General features: G+C 45.0%; 1 protein-coding gene across 1 annotated transcript in view; it reads left to right on the top strand.

Moving 5' to 3' along the window:
- The window catches only part of SMOC1 (SPARC related modular calcium binding 1), a 133,016-nt gene that overhangs the window by 100,974 nt on the left and 16,334 nt on the right, over positions 1–15,708 (top strand). Inside the window, exons 8-10 of the mRNA XM_075712416.1 lie at positions 8,976–9,168; positions 10,061–10,143; positions 13,761–13,866. Of these exons, the coding sequence (XP_075568531.1) occupies positions 8,976–9,168; positions 10,061–10,143; positions 13,761–13,866 (382 nt within the window). The remainder of the gene's footprint in view (positions 1–8,975; positions 9,169–10,060; positions 10,144–13,760; positions 13,867–15,708) is intronic.

The raw sequence follows: 15,708 nt of genomic DNA, 5'->3' as shown, positions 1-15,708 counted from the left end.
CTAAATGTCCAAGGGAGTGCTAGCACTCCTGTCAGAGGCAATTCTCTCTGCCTCCTTGTAAAGTGCTGAATACTACAGGAAAAAGCTGATCTGTCATTTAATGAAAAGACTCATCACACTATAAACCTGTCTCTCTTCCCTGCCTTTTGCTCATCAGGTAGCATAAAAAAAGAATGTTACTGTAGTTGGGAAGACCAGTCAAAAATACTTTTTACCTGCCTGTGACAGTTTTCAAAAGCTTTGTATTTGGTGTCCTATAATTATATACTTACAACACTGCAAAAATAGTGTGTTTGTATACTCCAGCCAGCAGAGGTAGGCAAGTTCTCCAACAATTGCTGGGCTAGTTGTTCCAAGCACTATTAAAAACAGGTGTGGAAGTACAAATAGTTTCCCAATAATGTTAAGGCTCCAGCGGAAACACCTATGGCTTCCCATTTTATTGAATACCATTCCTCAGTGTGGAAAGAGTGCAGTAAGAAAGGTGGCTTATCTCAAAGCTAGGTATGCCACAAGCTAGCAGTGCTTAGAAACTATGTGAAATGGAAAAGAGAAGTTAGGGAAGTAAAAACGCAGATTCTGGTTAGCTTCCTCTCAAAATCACAAGGAAGGTGTCTTAAGGTTGAAAGCTTTTCTACTGCTGAGGAACTGTCCTGATGTAAAGAACTGAAGAGGGCTGCTTTTTGGTGCCAGACTTTCTCTGTTCAGATTGCAGAAACTGTTGTCATTGTGAAGGTACTGCGCAACTACAACTGTCATACAGAATATGGAAGCTGGGTGCATTAGGAATATCAGACCCCAAAATCTGGAAACTTAAACCAGATCAAGTATCTTCAAGATTTTAGGCTGTATTTGCAAAGATGTTACCTCAGTCATCTAGGATCTGCTGAAGCTTCTCAGTCTGTGTGAAGAGAGTGGAAAAGACCTGAAGAGTTCGCATAGTTTTTTTCCTTTCCCTGTTTTAGCTCAGGTTCGTATCCAGTTAACAGCAGCTCTGACGTGTGTAACCTGTTCCTAATGCAGCAACAGGGATCCCACTGCCTCATCCAATGAGTGAGCAGTTAATCACCAGGGCTTTTTTATATCAAACCTAAATCGCCTTTCTCCAAGTAAGCTGACTGCTACTTGAACTACCCATGGGGAAGACAAAAAATGATCTATGACCATCTTTTTTTATATAACAGCTTTTATGTCTCAGAAGACTGAATGTCATCCCTAGACTAAACAAATGGAATTCTTTCAGCCTTTTCTCATAGATCAAGTTTCCTAGACCTCTGCCTGTTCCCTTTGCTCTCTCCTGCACTCTTGCCAAGTGGTCCACCTCTCCCTCAAAGTGCAGTGCCCAGAGCTGGACACAGAGCTGATTTAAAGGCTCACCAGTCCTTAGTGCTTGTTTCTTATGTGAGGCCCCTGTCACTACATCCCACAGCTAGATTTACCTGTTTTGATTTTTTTGTTGTTGTTTGCAGTGTCATGAAGTTGCAGACTTTTTTGTGGTCTACCTACGTTCCTGACTTCTTTTTTCCAAGTCTTGCTGTCTCGCCAGTAATTTCCTCTCCGTGCACTGGGTTTCTCTTTGCTGGTTGTTATGGTTTGTACTTGTAAGTTGTGATCACGCTGATTTAAAACCATTTATCAAGATGACTTTGAATTCTTTCCTGAATTTCAGTCTGTAAATGGGATGCTATGTTCCACTAGCCAAATTGGTCATTGAATTTGATACAAGACAAGTCTCATGATTGCTTTCAATACTGAAGAACTGGTTCACAGAGAACTTTTGAGACTTCTCATCTGGGAGCACATTTTTCTTAACCTGCAGTGTTAGGCAACTATCTCATAGTAATTGTATGTAGTCTATATTTTCCTTATTTGCTTATGAGAATGACACAACTTATAATATACTCTAATGAATCAGAATTTAATCAGAGCTCTGTCTAATGCATTGTGTACGAACATGCAAATATTTGCATTTTTTTGCCTGGATGATGTACTGTAGCCATAAAAAAGTATTGTCCTCTTTCTGCCATCCTTCAGCTAGTGTGGCTACAGCTCTAGGAGGGCTAGGACTGTGTGACTGGCTGCTTGAGAGATGGAGTGGTAGAAAGAGTCCAAGCCCCGCCTGAAAGACAATTGAGTTAGAATTGCAGGGACAGGTGGCTTTCAACTGGCAGGTTTCGAGATGCACAGGCATGGAGCTTTATTCCTGTGTGGTTTGGAAACCCTGTGGAGCAGGCTCCTTTCCTAGCTGGGCAGCACCCAGTGCCCACAGGTTCTGCAAAGTGAACACAAGTTGTGCATCAAAAAGTCCCTCTGCAAGTTCACTCTAATCCCTGGGACAGTGCTTCCTTCAACTGTTCCTACTTATTTCAAGCTAGAGGGTAGATATTGAATAGGCTTCTCATCAGGTAACACTGGTGGGAGTGCAGTGCAGCTTTATCACTTTGAGCAGAAGGAAAATGGCAGGGGAAGGATGTGTTCCTGGATAGCTGAAGTTTAATGAGCCACTTGGAACAATGCATTTTTTTTAAATTATAAGCCACCTGTTAAACCTTTGCATTGTACTTGTTCAGCACTGGAACATGTAGTAACCTCTGCTTCCTCTGTAGCCTATGCCTTGAGAAATGAAATTGAATGAGTACCAAGGTAAAGCAAGGACTGCTCAACTGGTACAGTCTGGGAGCACCTGAAAGGTTTGTTTTTCTCTTTACCTTTACATTACCCAGGATACCCTGGAAGGACCACGGTCCCAGACAGAACAGGGTGGAGGGGGTAGCAGTGCTGATGACTAACAGAGGTGCGGAGAGATTTATGCTATCCCCATGAGCCATATTTGTTCAGCTGTTATTGTGCTCCTGGTAGACACAGAAGGGGTTGTTTCTCTCCCTCCACCCACAGCCCTTTGGGGGACAGGCAGCTAATGCCTACGCACCGCATTGCTTTGCTAGTCCTGCCAGCCCGTGCACATGTGCATACCCAAGGCTTTTCAAATTCTCTTTCCCCTCCAAGGTGGAAGGGATGCAGATTTGGGCTGCTGATATAACCCATGCCAAACTTTCTCTGCAGAATGAGGCTTCACTTTCTGCCCACAGCTTTTGTAAGCTCCATACTGGAATGAGGCACCTGTTCTCCTGGAGCCGACCTGGATCCTGTTCACATTAGAGCTCTCTTATGCAATGTAAAAGCACCTTTAAGCTGGTGTACACGCTATGATAAAATAGCTAGTTCAAGGCTCCTCTTCTCTGCCAGAGCAGTGTAAAGACAGGCTAAATAAAAATGAGAAGAATTAAGCTTCCCTGGGAGACAGGCAAACACTTTTCTCTCACTGAGAGGAAAACTGAGGCACAAAGACACTTAGTCCTCACTTTTGGGTTGGCACAGGATGTCACTAGGAACTTGGCACTAGATATCCATACTGTTGCCTTTTGTTCTGTGCTGCACTAGTTCCTCATGGAGGAGAAAGCTGGGAGTTGAATAAAAAAAAAATTGAGAGAGGCATGTGTTTGATTTTCTTGAAGTGGTATTTTGAAGTCAGGTCCCTGTTGCAGCACTAACACTGGGGATTGGTCAAGAATCCTTCAGTAAAAGACCTTTTCCTCCCCTTCTGATGAATGCTTGTTCATTAAAACTGAAGCTTTTTGTGGGAACTCCATGGGAAAAGTTTCCCTGGTCCAGACAGAATTTCTGGTCAAAAGAAATGAGAGAGGGAAAGAGAAGGAAATCTGCCCTGCCTGGCATAGCCTGTAGCTCTGGGGTTAGGCTATTCACACAGGTTCATTGGGGCTGAACAGAAGCACAGAGGGAGGTTAGACCCTCTCTTTTGCCTGGTGTGGAAGAAGGACTCCTGTCTCTCAAGGATGTAAGGATCTCTCCAAGGTGGTTGGTTTTGGTGTCACAGTCTCTCTTCTTTTGGTAAGAAAAAAATTGGCTGCATAAGAGCAATATTCAAAAAATAATCTGCTGTAGTTGGATGGCAGATCTTCCTTATGTCCCACCCTAATCATCCACAGCATCCTTGCAGCCCCAGTGGTGGATGCTTGGTCCTTTGGCTCTGATAGCAATGGGAGTTGTTATGTGTCAGGAGAGCAGCTGGGGGAGGCTGCGTCATCCCCAGAGCGGCGCGTTGGCTGCATCTAGCCCTGCAAGCTGAGCATGAGAACTGTTAAGCACAAGTCTTTGGTTAGATGCTGCTAGACACACTCTCTTCTCAGCTTTGTAAGGTAAACAAACACCCCATCTCTTCAATAACCATCTAGTTTATTAGACAGTCAGATGAGTCCCTTACCTCATCCATCATTTTTATTTTTATTGTGCAGGCACTAGATGTATGTTTGAATGTGTGTACTTAAGGGACCAGGAATGAGAGCCCTTTTTATGAATCTGACCATGTATTTCTCAGAAGGCCATTACTAGGGGAAAATTGTTGCATAAATAATGTACAACTGCAGATGTCCAAGCCCTGTTTTCCTGCAATAGCTCATGGCTTCAGAGACACGACTTTTAAAAATGTTTTAAGGAGTGTTAGAAACAGTCAAGAGTAAGAAGGAACAGTTAGCATTTTAGAGCTGAGCAGTTTAGGTAAAATGGATATTTCTGCCAGTGATTCTCCTCTTTGTGTGTGCATGCATTCCCTATCTTGTTTTTGCTGTCACTGGATTTGTTGTAATCTAGATTTGCTGTCTCCCAAAGGTATTGCTCCCCAGCAACAGCAAGCTGGCAAGTGTTACTCAGCTTCTTTGCTGATGGTTGTCTTAAGTCAAAGAATGGCAGAGAACAGGGGAATGTGACAGTCCCTTTAAAAAAAAAAGGGGTGTAATATTATTGTTGGTCCTGGGAAGGCTGTTTGTGTCCCACTGACTTGTAGTCTTAAATGTTCTTTTCTCTCTAAATGTTTAATATAGGGAAAGAAGGAAAACCTTTTTTCTTAATCTTTCTGTGCCTCCAACCCCCATTAACTCAAACAGGGAATAGGCTTTTAAGTACCCTGCATGTATAATAAATATATGCTTCTTTCTAAGGTGACAGCTTAATTTCATAGCTGGCATTAAAACTTCTAGCTTGGCTATAGGCTTTCACTGTCCTCCATAAACCTGGCCTTGGCAACAACAGCAAAGTTTCCAGTAAGCAGTCTGACTGGAACAGGCTGACTTCAGTGTCCTGGAGCTGGGATAGGATTTGATGGTCCTTTCATTACCTGTGAGACTGTCTTTCAGGGTGACAGCATATGCAGTTCATGCCAAGTCCCATACTAGGGAAGCTGATGGTATGGATTTCCCAGCTGATTTTGCTGGCTGTTGAAATACACCCCAACTGTTAATATTCATGTTTATTTTTTAAGGGAATTAAGTGCTGTTAGAGTGGTAGCCTGGAGAAAAGAGCCTCTCCGGGGGCTAGTGCTAGTTAATACTTGCTTCTGCTTAGTAGACAGATGTCGCTGAAGGAACTTTCCACAGGGCTGTTGTCAGAGCCTCCATTTAGTGTCAATGTGTTTGGTATTCTGATTCCCCTCTAGCTCAGGGAAGGTATGTTAGATCTGGAAAGGGTTCAGAGAAGGAACAACTGGGTCAGCTGGGACTCCTCATGTAAAAGAGATGAAGTAGGAATCTGTAAAGCAGTGAGAGGCAGGGAGGGAGTGACTGCAAACTGTTTGTTGTTTCATCCTTCAGAAGAACTAAGGTCAGCAAACAAAACTAGTTGGAGCCAGGTTTAGATCAAACCAAAGGATGTGCTGCGTTCCACACACAACATGTAGTCAAGCCACAGAACTAGTTGCGGGACGTTATAGTCAATAAAAGTTTATGAGGGGAGACATGGCAAACTGGTGGAAGAGAAAAAACATTGCTACTCACTAAATACAAACTGTGTCTGTCTCCGTGAGTTTCTGATCCACAGCTGGTTGAGACATGAAATACATGGGGGAAAAAAAGAAGTATACACTTGTCCTGTTCTTCTGTTCTCCTCTAAGCATCTGCTTTTGGCCATGGCTGGAGGTGAAACAGAGACAAGTTGGGCCTTTGGTTTGCCCCATTATGTCTGGTTTATGTTCTTCAGGATGTAGTGGAATAGATGGGACTTTCATAGTGGCTACTTCTAGACATATGCTAGAAATGAGAAAAATCTGACCTCCCTGCTATGTCAGTTGTACTGCTATCATTACTAATGACAGGCCACTGAATACTGGTGATGATGGGGGTTTTTGCATCATTACATCTGTTTGATGTCAGCTGAGCAAAATCTGTAAGATTAGTTGCACTCAGTCTTTAAACACCCTTGAAATGGGAGTTTGAACCACTTAGTTCTGTATTCTGGTAGTAAATATCATGACTATTCAATTCCCACAAATTTCTGTTAATACGTGCAAGGAATTTTTTGCCATTTTTTATGGCATAGTACAAACGTGTGTGTAAGTTTGTACATTTATTCTGTGTAATTTGCATACCTAACTGCAAATGTATGTAAAATAAGATACTAACTCATTAAAAGACCTTTTTTTTCTCTCTTGATTTCAATAAAAGTGGCATATTTTTTTGTCCTGACACACACAAAAAAAACACTTTATTTTTTTTTCAGAGACATTTTTAGTGCTAGTTTTGCAAGACTCAAAGGACCTGAGAGATCTTAGTTTGACTTTGTGCACTCAGGAAGCTTTGGGGATTTAGATAGAAAAATTCCTGGAATGTAGTTCTCTTCAGCAGGAGGTTTTTTTTTTTTTTTCTTTTGCTTATTATATAAAATGATGGTAGGGAATTCTGCCCCTGTTTTTGCTTCCCCAAGCTGCATGAATGATCCTCCTCACCTGAGGGCCAAGGTGTGAATTGCTGTCAGCAGACCGCGGGCAAGCGGGGGCCCCTCGTGATGTAAGTGGTTTGTTAAGGAGCCTGCAGGCCTCTCGCTCAATGACTTCTCTGTCCATGTACAGCTTGGGAACAGTCATGGGGCCTTTTTTTCAGATGTGAAATCTGTCAGCAAAGTGAAGTCAGCTTAAATATCAGCTGAGTCTTGAGCTCCCTTTCAGTTTTTGTTGACTTTATCCCTTCCTGCTCCTTCCCGATCAAGTTTCTCTCTGCTTGAGTCAGACTTGCCGACACTTAAAAGTTTTTATTCTGTGTTTCAGTTGTGTGGATTTGTGAGTGGCAAGGTTCAGGTGCCCTTCACATTCCCAGCCTTGACAGTGATCTGAAATGCTGAGAGAGGGAGACCATTCTGGGTCTCTGAGACTCTTTAGCTGCTACAGTTCAATTAGAAACCAGTACAAGTGCTTCTGGTACCGAAAGCATGCTGTACTCAGGTGACACTGTGCAAACCTGCTGGAGTCTTTTGCGTTGTACCTGCTGCTACCAAGCTGAGGAATTCTAGTTGTGAATCAGCACCCCTTCTGTTCCCCAAATATGGAACAAAAATTACTTTCTGCAACCAGAATTTATCACCAAAATATAAGATGTAACTGATGGGATACAGACAGGCAGGCAAAATACATGGAAACAGCGAGCATGTGTTAGTTGTGTGCTGAGCCTGTCCCGGGGGCAGGATGCTGAGGTTGTGCCATGTCTGCTGGCTGACCGTGCAAACATCTGCAGGTTTAGGATAAACCTGTGGTGTCATTGCCTGTCACTGTTGAAGCATTTTATGTATTGAAAGCTTGAGGGGATTCTTGGCTGTGGCAACAAATTTCAGATGTTGTGGCTTATTTATAAAAAGAAAAGAAAAACCAGAGTAAACTGCAAGGGAGAGGAGAGCTAAGGAAGGAAAGAACAACTGTTCCTACTTCTGTTTTTTGTCACTCTCCTAAGGATAAAAGTTTGGACTTATATTGTTGTCTTTTTTTACCCTAAACTTAGACATGTTTTAAATCCTGTGATCAGCTGCCTTGACTGCTTTCTGTCCTACATGCACCCTTTTTGCTCTCTGTGATACCTTCAGTGATTTCCAAAGTTGAAATAATTTTCCTACTCCTGAAAGGGCCAGGATGTTTGAAGACTTGTAACTGAGAACTTCTGGCTGTTAAGACAAATAGGTCTTAACGTCCCATGGGTACTCTGTGCATCTCTTCCCCCCTTAATGGCAGAGGGCAACAGCCTGGCACCTCTCCATGCATCTGTCACTCCTCTGCAGGCGGTGGTCAAAGAGGCAACATTAGGGCCAAAGGTGCCAGGCTGGCTGCAGAAGCCACTTCTGGGCTTCTTTCTGTCCTTTGGTGAGTGCCATCTGTGTAATCCTGTTGTCTGGTTGATGATGTCTTTGGAAATAACCTTTTCTGTGTAATAAGCTATTGCGGGACAGGGTCCTACCTACCCCTCCGTAGGAAGCAGTGTTGGGTGCCCTCTGTTTTCCAGGTGAGGACAACGGTGGAGTGTGCTGGAGAGGTGATGGCAGTGTGGGTAGAATGGGATATCCCATTCTGTTCCCTGCCAAGGTGTGTGCAGGTGCTCTCTGCACTGGATAAGGGGGTGTTAAAACATAACCTTCTGACTCCTCTTGGGATCGTGTTGGAGAGGTGCTATTGAGAGGGAAGAGTGCGTTGCAGTCTGAAGAGACGGTGGGGCAGGGCAAGGTATTGGCCTCCTTCGTTTAACTGGAAAATACAAGTCACAATTTAGGATCTCTCAGTATGCGAAAACATCATCTGGGAAATGCTTACCTCATGGCTGCAGTAATAGTGAATTATTGTTATGTGATAGCTCTGTTCCAAAACCCAGGTGAACAGGAACAGTTTTTCCTGCTGTTCCTGGCCTGCTGGGCACTTGGCAGTCAATGTCTATAATCCATAATCTTGTGTCACAGCTAAATGTAGGAGGAAGCTCTCAACTCAGAAGTCCCTGAGTCCCTAGGGATGTAGACGTACTGGTGTTTGCTGAGAAGAAAATGGACACAAAGGTCTCCTGGTGTGAAGGATATGCATATCCTGCTGAGCTGAGGAAGGTGATCTTGATTTGACCTTTTTTTTCTCCACCCCCTTCAACCTCCCTCCCATCTTCCAGAGAAAGTTCACTCCTGCGACCAGGAAAGGCAGAGCGCTCTGGAGGAGGCCAGGCAGAACCCCCGCGAAGGTATCGTCATCCCTGAGTGTGCTCCCGGAGGGCTCTACAAACCAGTGCAATGCCACCAGTCGACTGGGTACTGCTGGTGTGTCCTGGTGGACACGGGACGCCCCCTGCCTGGTACTTCCACTCGGTAAGAGCTATAGGCCTGGTGAGATGAGATATAAAAAAGTACTGTTGCTATATCAGATAAGGTCCTACTTCTAGAGCAGTCAGCTCTGTTCTACCTTCCTTAGAGTTAGCAATGCCGTATGTGATGTTCCCTATTGAATGCTACGATGCAGCTCCCTCTCTGTAGGAGCTGGTGCATAGTAACTACTGCCCTTACTTTCATCTGTGTTACATATTCATGCAAAGCAGTCTTGTTTTCCCTGACTTGCAGCTTTTGAGTGGTAGTAGGAACGAGGGCTTTGCTCAAGAGTACAGATCAGGGGCATGAGCAGTGAAAAGACAAGTGGCTTTGTTGCATTATCCTCTGCTTTATACTTCATGCTGCAGCCACTTGGATCCTGACCAGTACAGATCTAGAAGACTGCTTGGTTGTGTGTTGATAGATTTTAAGCCCATGATAGATTTTTTTCTTTAAGTTACTCTGTATCTTAAAACTACCTGGGGAATCTTTTCTCACTTGGGGTTTGGAAACAAATTCTGGGTCTGGCAAGTTATAAAAACAGGCCAGTAGGAGTTGGGACCTAAACTCTGCTAGATACAATGATTCTGCAGAGCATGGACAGCTTTGAAAAAAGCTCAGCCTGTGCCCACCAGAGTTGGAAGAGGCCCTTGTGCTGTTTGTGGGTTTGGGTTGTTGGTAGCTGGTGCTGGACTTCAGAGTATGCTCTTCCTTCTCTCTCCACTTCTGCTGTTGCTGGCTTTCCATAAGCAAACAGATGCTTGAGAATGATATTTCTTCTGCAGGTTTATTGGTTTCCCCTGCAGTAAGCAGATAAGACACAACCCCTTAGCAACCATCTGATGACACTAAAGCTATATCACATAGTTTAGTATCTGCTGTTCTCCTTTTTCAGCTATGAGACCCCAGTGTGTGAAAGCGATGCCAGATCGAAGAGCACAGAGATTGATGATCCGTTCAAGGACAGAGAACTTCCAGGTTAGAGAGGAACAAGATCCTGTCTCTGCCTTCTTCCCTTGTCTCACCTTGGGACTCTTAAGAGGCCAAGAATATTGTTGAGGAGATGGGGGATTTCCCTCACCATGCATGTTTTACCATCTGTTTTGTTCTGTGTTATTTTGGATCATTTCCAGTTTCAGCAGTGAACTGAAAAAGGCTGGGAGTGTCCTGGGGGCTGGTTTATTACCTGTTTGCCCTTTGAAAACATGTCTGGGATCAAAATTTTCAGGAAAGAAACCTGGAAGCCTGGAGCTCTGCAGAGGGAAGAATGGGCTCAGCATTGAATGCTCTTCTTCAAAGCCTGACCAGGACAGGATCCTTTCCATTTAGCAGGGCTTTTCGGCAGCTTGGTGCCCCGTGAGCAGCAAAAGAGAACACAGCTGGCAATTGTCAGTGGACCAACTGGCTCCCTGACACTGCATGGACCAGGCATGGTGGCGTTCCTGGTGCACTAAGGTCCCTTAACTAATGCTAGCTTCTCACTTAGCTGGACTTTATCTCATTTTCTGCCTGGGACCAGCTTCATCTCCCATTGCTGTTTGTTTTATATTCTGCTTTTCCCTCTTAGCAGAGTGATAAGCCATAATTTACTGTTTACCTCCCTTGTTTCTGCTAGGAAGATGTGCTGGGCATAGGTGTCTGTGCAGCTCTTAAAAATGCTATCCTACCTGCCTGTGCTCTGGTTTTTCCTTCCTGCTGCCTTTCTAAGGAACAGAGTGAGGGCCTCTCAACTGACAAGTCAGCCATTGCCCTCCTGGGTGAGGGCTGACTACTCAAAACCAGAAGCTACAGTGGGTCCTTCTCCACCATAAGGGAGTGGTAGAGACCAAGAACTCTGCAGAAAGAGCTGGTAGCTCTGGATCCATTTCATTTTCTCCCGGTCCTTTCTAGGGCTAACATAAAGTAAGTTGTCCCTGAGCAGGTTAGCAAGGGAAATAAGATTTGTTCCAGATTTGCCTTCTGTGTCTCCTGATTCTCCTCCTGCTGGCTCCTGACCTCAGGCCCTGTAGCTTTCTCCTTAGCAACTCTGCCCTCAGCAGGGCTCTCTTCTATGCAGCTCCTCATTTTCACAAATCATGTAGAAATTTCCTATCTGCCTCCCTCTCACATTCGAATGAAACTGGCCAATTGGTTCAAGTATTACACTGGGGGGCAGGGGGAGGGAAACCAGCTAAATGATTGCATTAAGGTTCATTTCCTTAGGAAATCACACTAAAATAGAATAACCTTACTTTCTTTCTTCCCCATCCCCTTCTCACCTTGTTTTACTGACTCTCTCTGCACTCCCCCCTGCCTGTCCAGGGCTCCTCTGTGAAAATCCTTTGCTCTTGGGCTTTTTCTTCAGGACTTTCTTTCTGATCTCTCAGGAAGAGAGAATGGTTTCATTTCCCTTCTCCCTCTGCTTCTGCACTGCAGCTGGACCAGGGGACAGGAACTGCTTGATGCAGAAGAGGACACATGATGCTCTGTAGCTTAGTGGTCTGGTCCCAGCATCAGACTCCAGGAGAGTTCCCCTCTCAGCTCAAGACTCTTTTCTGTGTCTGAGTAAACTTTCAGCTCTGTGCTTGGCTGCATTGGCTGGCATGCTGGTTCCTGTCACTGAAAATACCCTTGTCTATGGAGAGACTAGGAGATGGAGGATCTGATCCTGGTTAGTCTGCATGAGAGATGCTCTGCTGCGTGGTCTTTTGATGCAGACTTGAAGTTTGTTTGATTAGCAAAAATTCTTGTATGCAAAAATTCACTGCTGAGCCAAACTGCAGGGGGTGAGAGAGAATGTTTCTTTTTACTTTTTTCTGCTCTTATTTCTTAGTAGAACTGAATTTTAAGAAAAAACTCTGCTTTAATTTGAGACTGATTATTCCATTTGCACTCAAATCTGTAAGGGAGACTCCTTACCTTATCCCTCTTCTAGAGGTTTGCCCATTCTTCAGACTTTCAGTGCTGCAGGCAGTGTGCTCCTTGGCCTGTGTGAAGAGACCTTGCAGAGGCCAAGGTGGGGGAGACATAAGTCCAAACCCTTGCACACCTACACGTACCCTCTTCACAAACTGTGTCATGGCTGCGGCCAGAAGAAAGAAAGAAAGAAGGGAAGTGTTGCTTGCACACAGCAAATGGCAAGCTGCTAATTCCTGCAGACGGTGAGATGCTGAGGCCCCAGGGAGATGATTTCTAGCAAATGGTTTTTCAACCTTCTCATTACTGCAACAAAAAGCTCCTTTAAGTGAGTGGTCTACTCTGGCTGCCATAGCAGCTTACCCATTACAATGCTGACATTTTCTGGACCATGTGCCAAACGAGTGCTGAGGGGTGTGCGTGTGTGTAATGCACATAATATGGAGACAGGCGAGGGACTGTTGGTTAGCTATTGCAGAGAACAGAGCCTGTAATACTGCAAAGGAGGGAGTTCTGTCAGATCCATTTGCAAGCTGCTTTCAGCTGTCAAGGGATTACAGTAAGTTTCTGGTGTTCTGTTTGGGGTACGCGTGCTTCTCTGCTTGTCTGGGAAAAGCAGAAAGTGTTGACACTGCTATATGTTGCTAGGGTGAGGCTGTTTTCTGATGTCTGCTGCCTTAATCAGCAGACTAATTGGTAGTGAATGTTGGGTTTGGGAAAGAGAAGAGGTAAGGGATGTGATGGCTTCTCTGTCACAGTAAGAGAAGACAATAGGATGGGAGGTGATGGGTTTTGGACAATGGTTTTGGAGATAGTGGGTTGAAATTAAGTATCCTTGTTCCTTGGTAGGCTAGAGCAATTGTTACCGTATTAATGTGGTAGTAAATGAAGTGTGCCTTTGCTCCTTTATGAAGCAAGGAAAGGGCATAGGTTGCCTCATAAAGGTGAGGAGATGGAGAATTTCATCTCAGCTGTGTTGTAACAAGCTGGCACTGTTAAGGATAGGAGGCTATGTCAGCCTGTGGTTATGATGGGGGGGAACTAGATGGCCTCAGGACTAAGTAATGGAAATGGTTACCAAGCTCGTCTTCAGCCCACTTTGTCCTGCTTAAGCCAGCAGTGACTGGGGGCGATTACCACGTGTTGACTTAGACTGACGTATTTCCCATGCAGTGTGATCATGCAAAGAAGTGAAATATTGTGGTAGCTGCTGGCAGGCAACACTCTCTGTGCCTGAAGAGGAGAGTGCAAGCAGCGGTGCTCACTTTGGCCCGTGCTTTGAGAAGCTTTAAGCTGTCATTTAGGACCTCAGAACAGCCATGTTTGCAGACGAAGATGACCCAAGAGATAATGAATTGTTTTGTAAACTTCTCTGCAAGTGTCACCATGGGAACTCCATCTGCCAGGCGCTTCCAGCACATCCCTGTGGTTATGCTGGTAGGGAACTGGGAGAGGCCATAAAGCTAACCACACGGTCTTCCTGCCAGATATTGTTGGTGACCATGTGTGTGCCTGGACAAAAGCTGCAGGACAAATTGCCACGCAGAGAAACCCACTGAGGGATTCTTCTGCCTTTCCTTAGGGACTGATGATGGCTGCCATGTTACAAACAAAGGAGTCTCCGGCTGATCCTTGCTCAACTTGGGTAGGAGACCAATCCTGTGTGTTCTTGCATTAAACCTCCTCTTTTCTTTCTGCAGGCTGCCCAGAAGGGAAGAAAGTTGAATTTATTACCAGCTTACTTGATGCTCTGACTACGGACATGGTACAGGCTATTAACTCAGCAGCACCTACTGGGGGTGGGAGGTGAGTCCAGAAAGCGCCTGGGCTGAATGTCACCAACGTGGCTGCAGAGCTCTGGGTGCCCCTGAGGTGGGAGTGGGAGGGAAAAGTGTTGCTCTGTGCTGATTTGGGTTCCTCTGGGTTGCTGGGAGAGGAGCTGAGGCTGCAGCTTCAGACACTGCCCTGCCTGCCTCCTCCTGCCCCTCCTCCCTGGCAGCTGCTCCACCATAAAGGTTAGTATAGCCCATTTGAAGTGTGAAATGAGAGCTCAGTGGGAGGAAGTGGCTTGTTCTTTTGTCCCCTGGTGCATGAAAAGACCTAATAAAATGCAAATGGATTGAAGGAGACCGTGTGGCCTAGTGGCTACCACGGGGAGTGAAGAATGCGAATCGAATTCTTGGCAGTACCAGCACTGTGGTTTTGCTGTGGGGCGGGAGCCAGCCTGCCGATGAGGAGAGGAGCTGTTTTTCATGGCCCTCCCCTCTGACCGGCTGCCTGTTCATCCCTCTTGGAAAGAGCAGCAGGTCAGGCCTGTTGCTAGAGGTGGGCAGAAGTCTGCGTTTCTGGGGAACTGGAGAAAAGCTGAGGTCTTGTCTCCCCCTTCTGCTTGATAACAGCAAATCCCCTTAGTGCAGCAGCTGCAATGCTGCAGCAGGACAGGCTGTTGAGAACGGACTGTGATGGACTTAAAAGAAATGCTATATTGCCTCGGCTAGGCAAGGCTTCTATGCTTCTGGATTCCCCCGACTATAAAAGGAGTCAGAGCTAGTTTAGCATGCAGGAATGCCACAACGAATACTGTGCTCTTGTTCATAGGGGTGTAGAGATGAAGGAGGTGCCTCTGTGCATGTGTTACTTCCATGGGTATTGCTCCAACGTATTGGCAGTGATGTTGATCCCCTGCTTTCCTTTTCAAAATGTGGAAGGAAGCAGTGCCATCTTTAACTACTCAAGACAAAAAGCTTCCTGGGTGGCACCTCTGTGCCTCTTGGTTTCAGTATGGATTGCTTGTGAACCCATATGGTTTTAACTTTGCATTTGGACCTTACAAATCAGGCTAGTGGCTGACTGCCTGCACACTGAATATTCTGTAACCCATTGAATTAGCAGTATACGCCTAGCATGTCTGTATTCATATAAACAAGATGAAAAATGCCCCAAGGATGGGAAGTACGTCGTTCTCTCCCAGCCATAAGCATTCCAATGTCAATTCTGTCTAATTTGCATGGTTCAAATGCAGTGGGTAGGGGTGGTGGGAAGCCCTGGAGAGTATTTGATATTTATTTGGCATCTTTGGCACAGGGACTGAAACGCAGCCAATGTAATCATCACTCTTAAAATAAAGCTTAATATAAACCAATATTGTAGAGACCAGAGATGTATGCCCCCACTGCACTTCTATAAACCAGCAGGCTTGCTTCCTAATGTTCCCCAGGCTTTGTGTATTTCTCAGCTTTCAATAGACGCCTTTCTGGTAGAATTTTTCACTGCCCAGCTCTTCACACAGTCGTCATGTTGATTTATTTTCAGCTCCGGTGTCGGCAGCCCAGTTGCAAGGGGAAAAAAGAAATCTTTTAGCAGCCTGTCCTTTGTAAGGGAAAAGACTGCTGCCACCCAAATACTCTGCCTGCCCACAGCCACGATTAAATTCAGGAAGCTGCTCTGGCATAAACGTCCATGTGCATCAGCTAGGCTAAGTGCATACCCCAAAGAACATGCATCAAGCTTTTCCATCCCACCATGCCACGATGGGACCATTTATTTTGAAAAAAAAAAAAAAGAAAATTTCAAGGAATTTTTCGTACTTATATAAAAATTGAATCAGTACAGCTTTCATTTCATATGAGTTTGCAGAGTCGGGAAGCT

This window comes from Pelecanus crispus, chromosome 6 (genome assembly GCF_030463565.1).
Source record: "Pelecanus crispus isolate bPelCri1 chromosome 6, bPelCri1.pri, whole genome shotgun sequence".
Taxonomy (NCBI): domain Eukaryota; kingdom Metazoa; phylum Chordata; class Aves; order Pelecaniformes; family Pelecanidae; genus Pelecanus; species Pelecanus crispus.
Note: the sequence above shows the minus strand (reverse complement) of the source record. Positions and strands in the feature narration are given on the sequence as shown.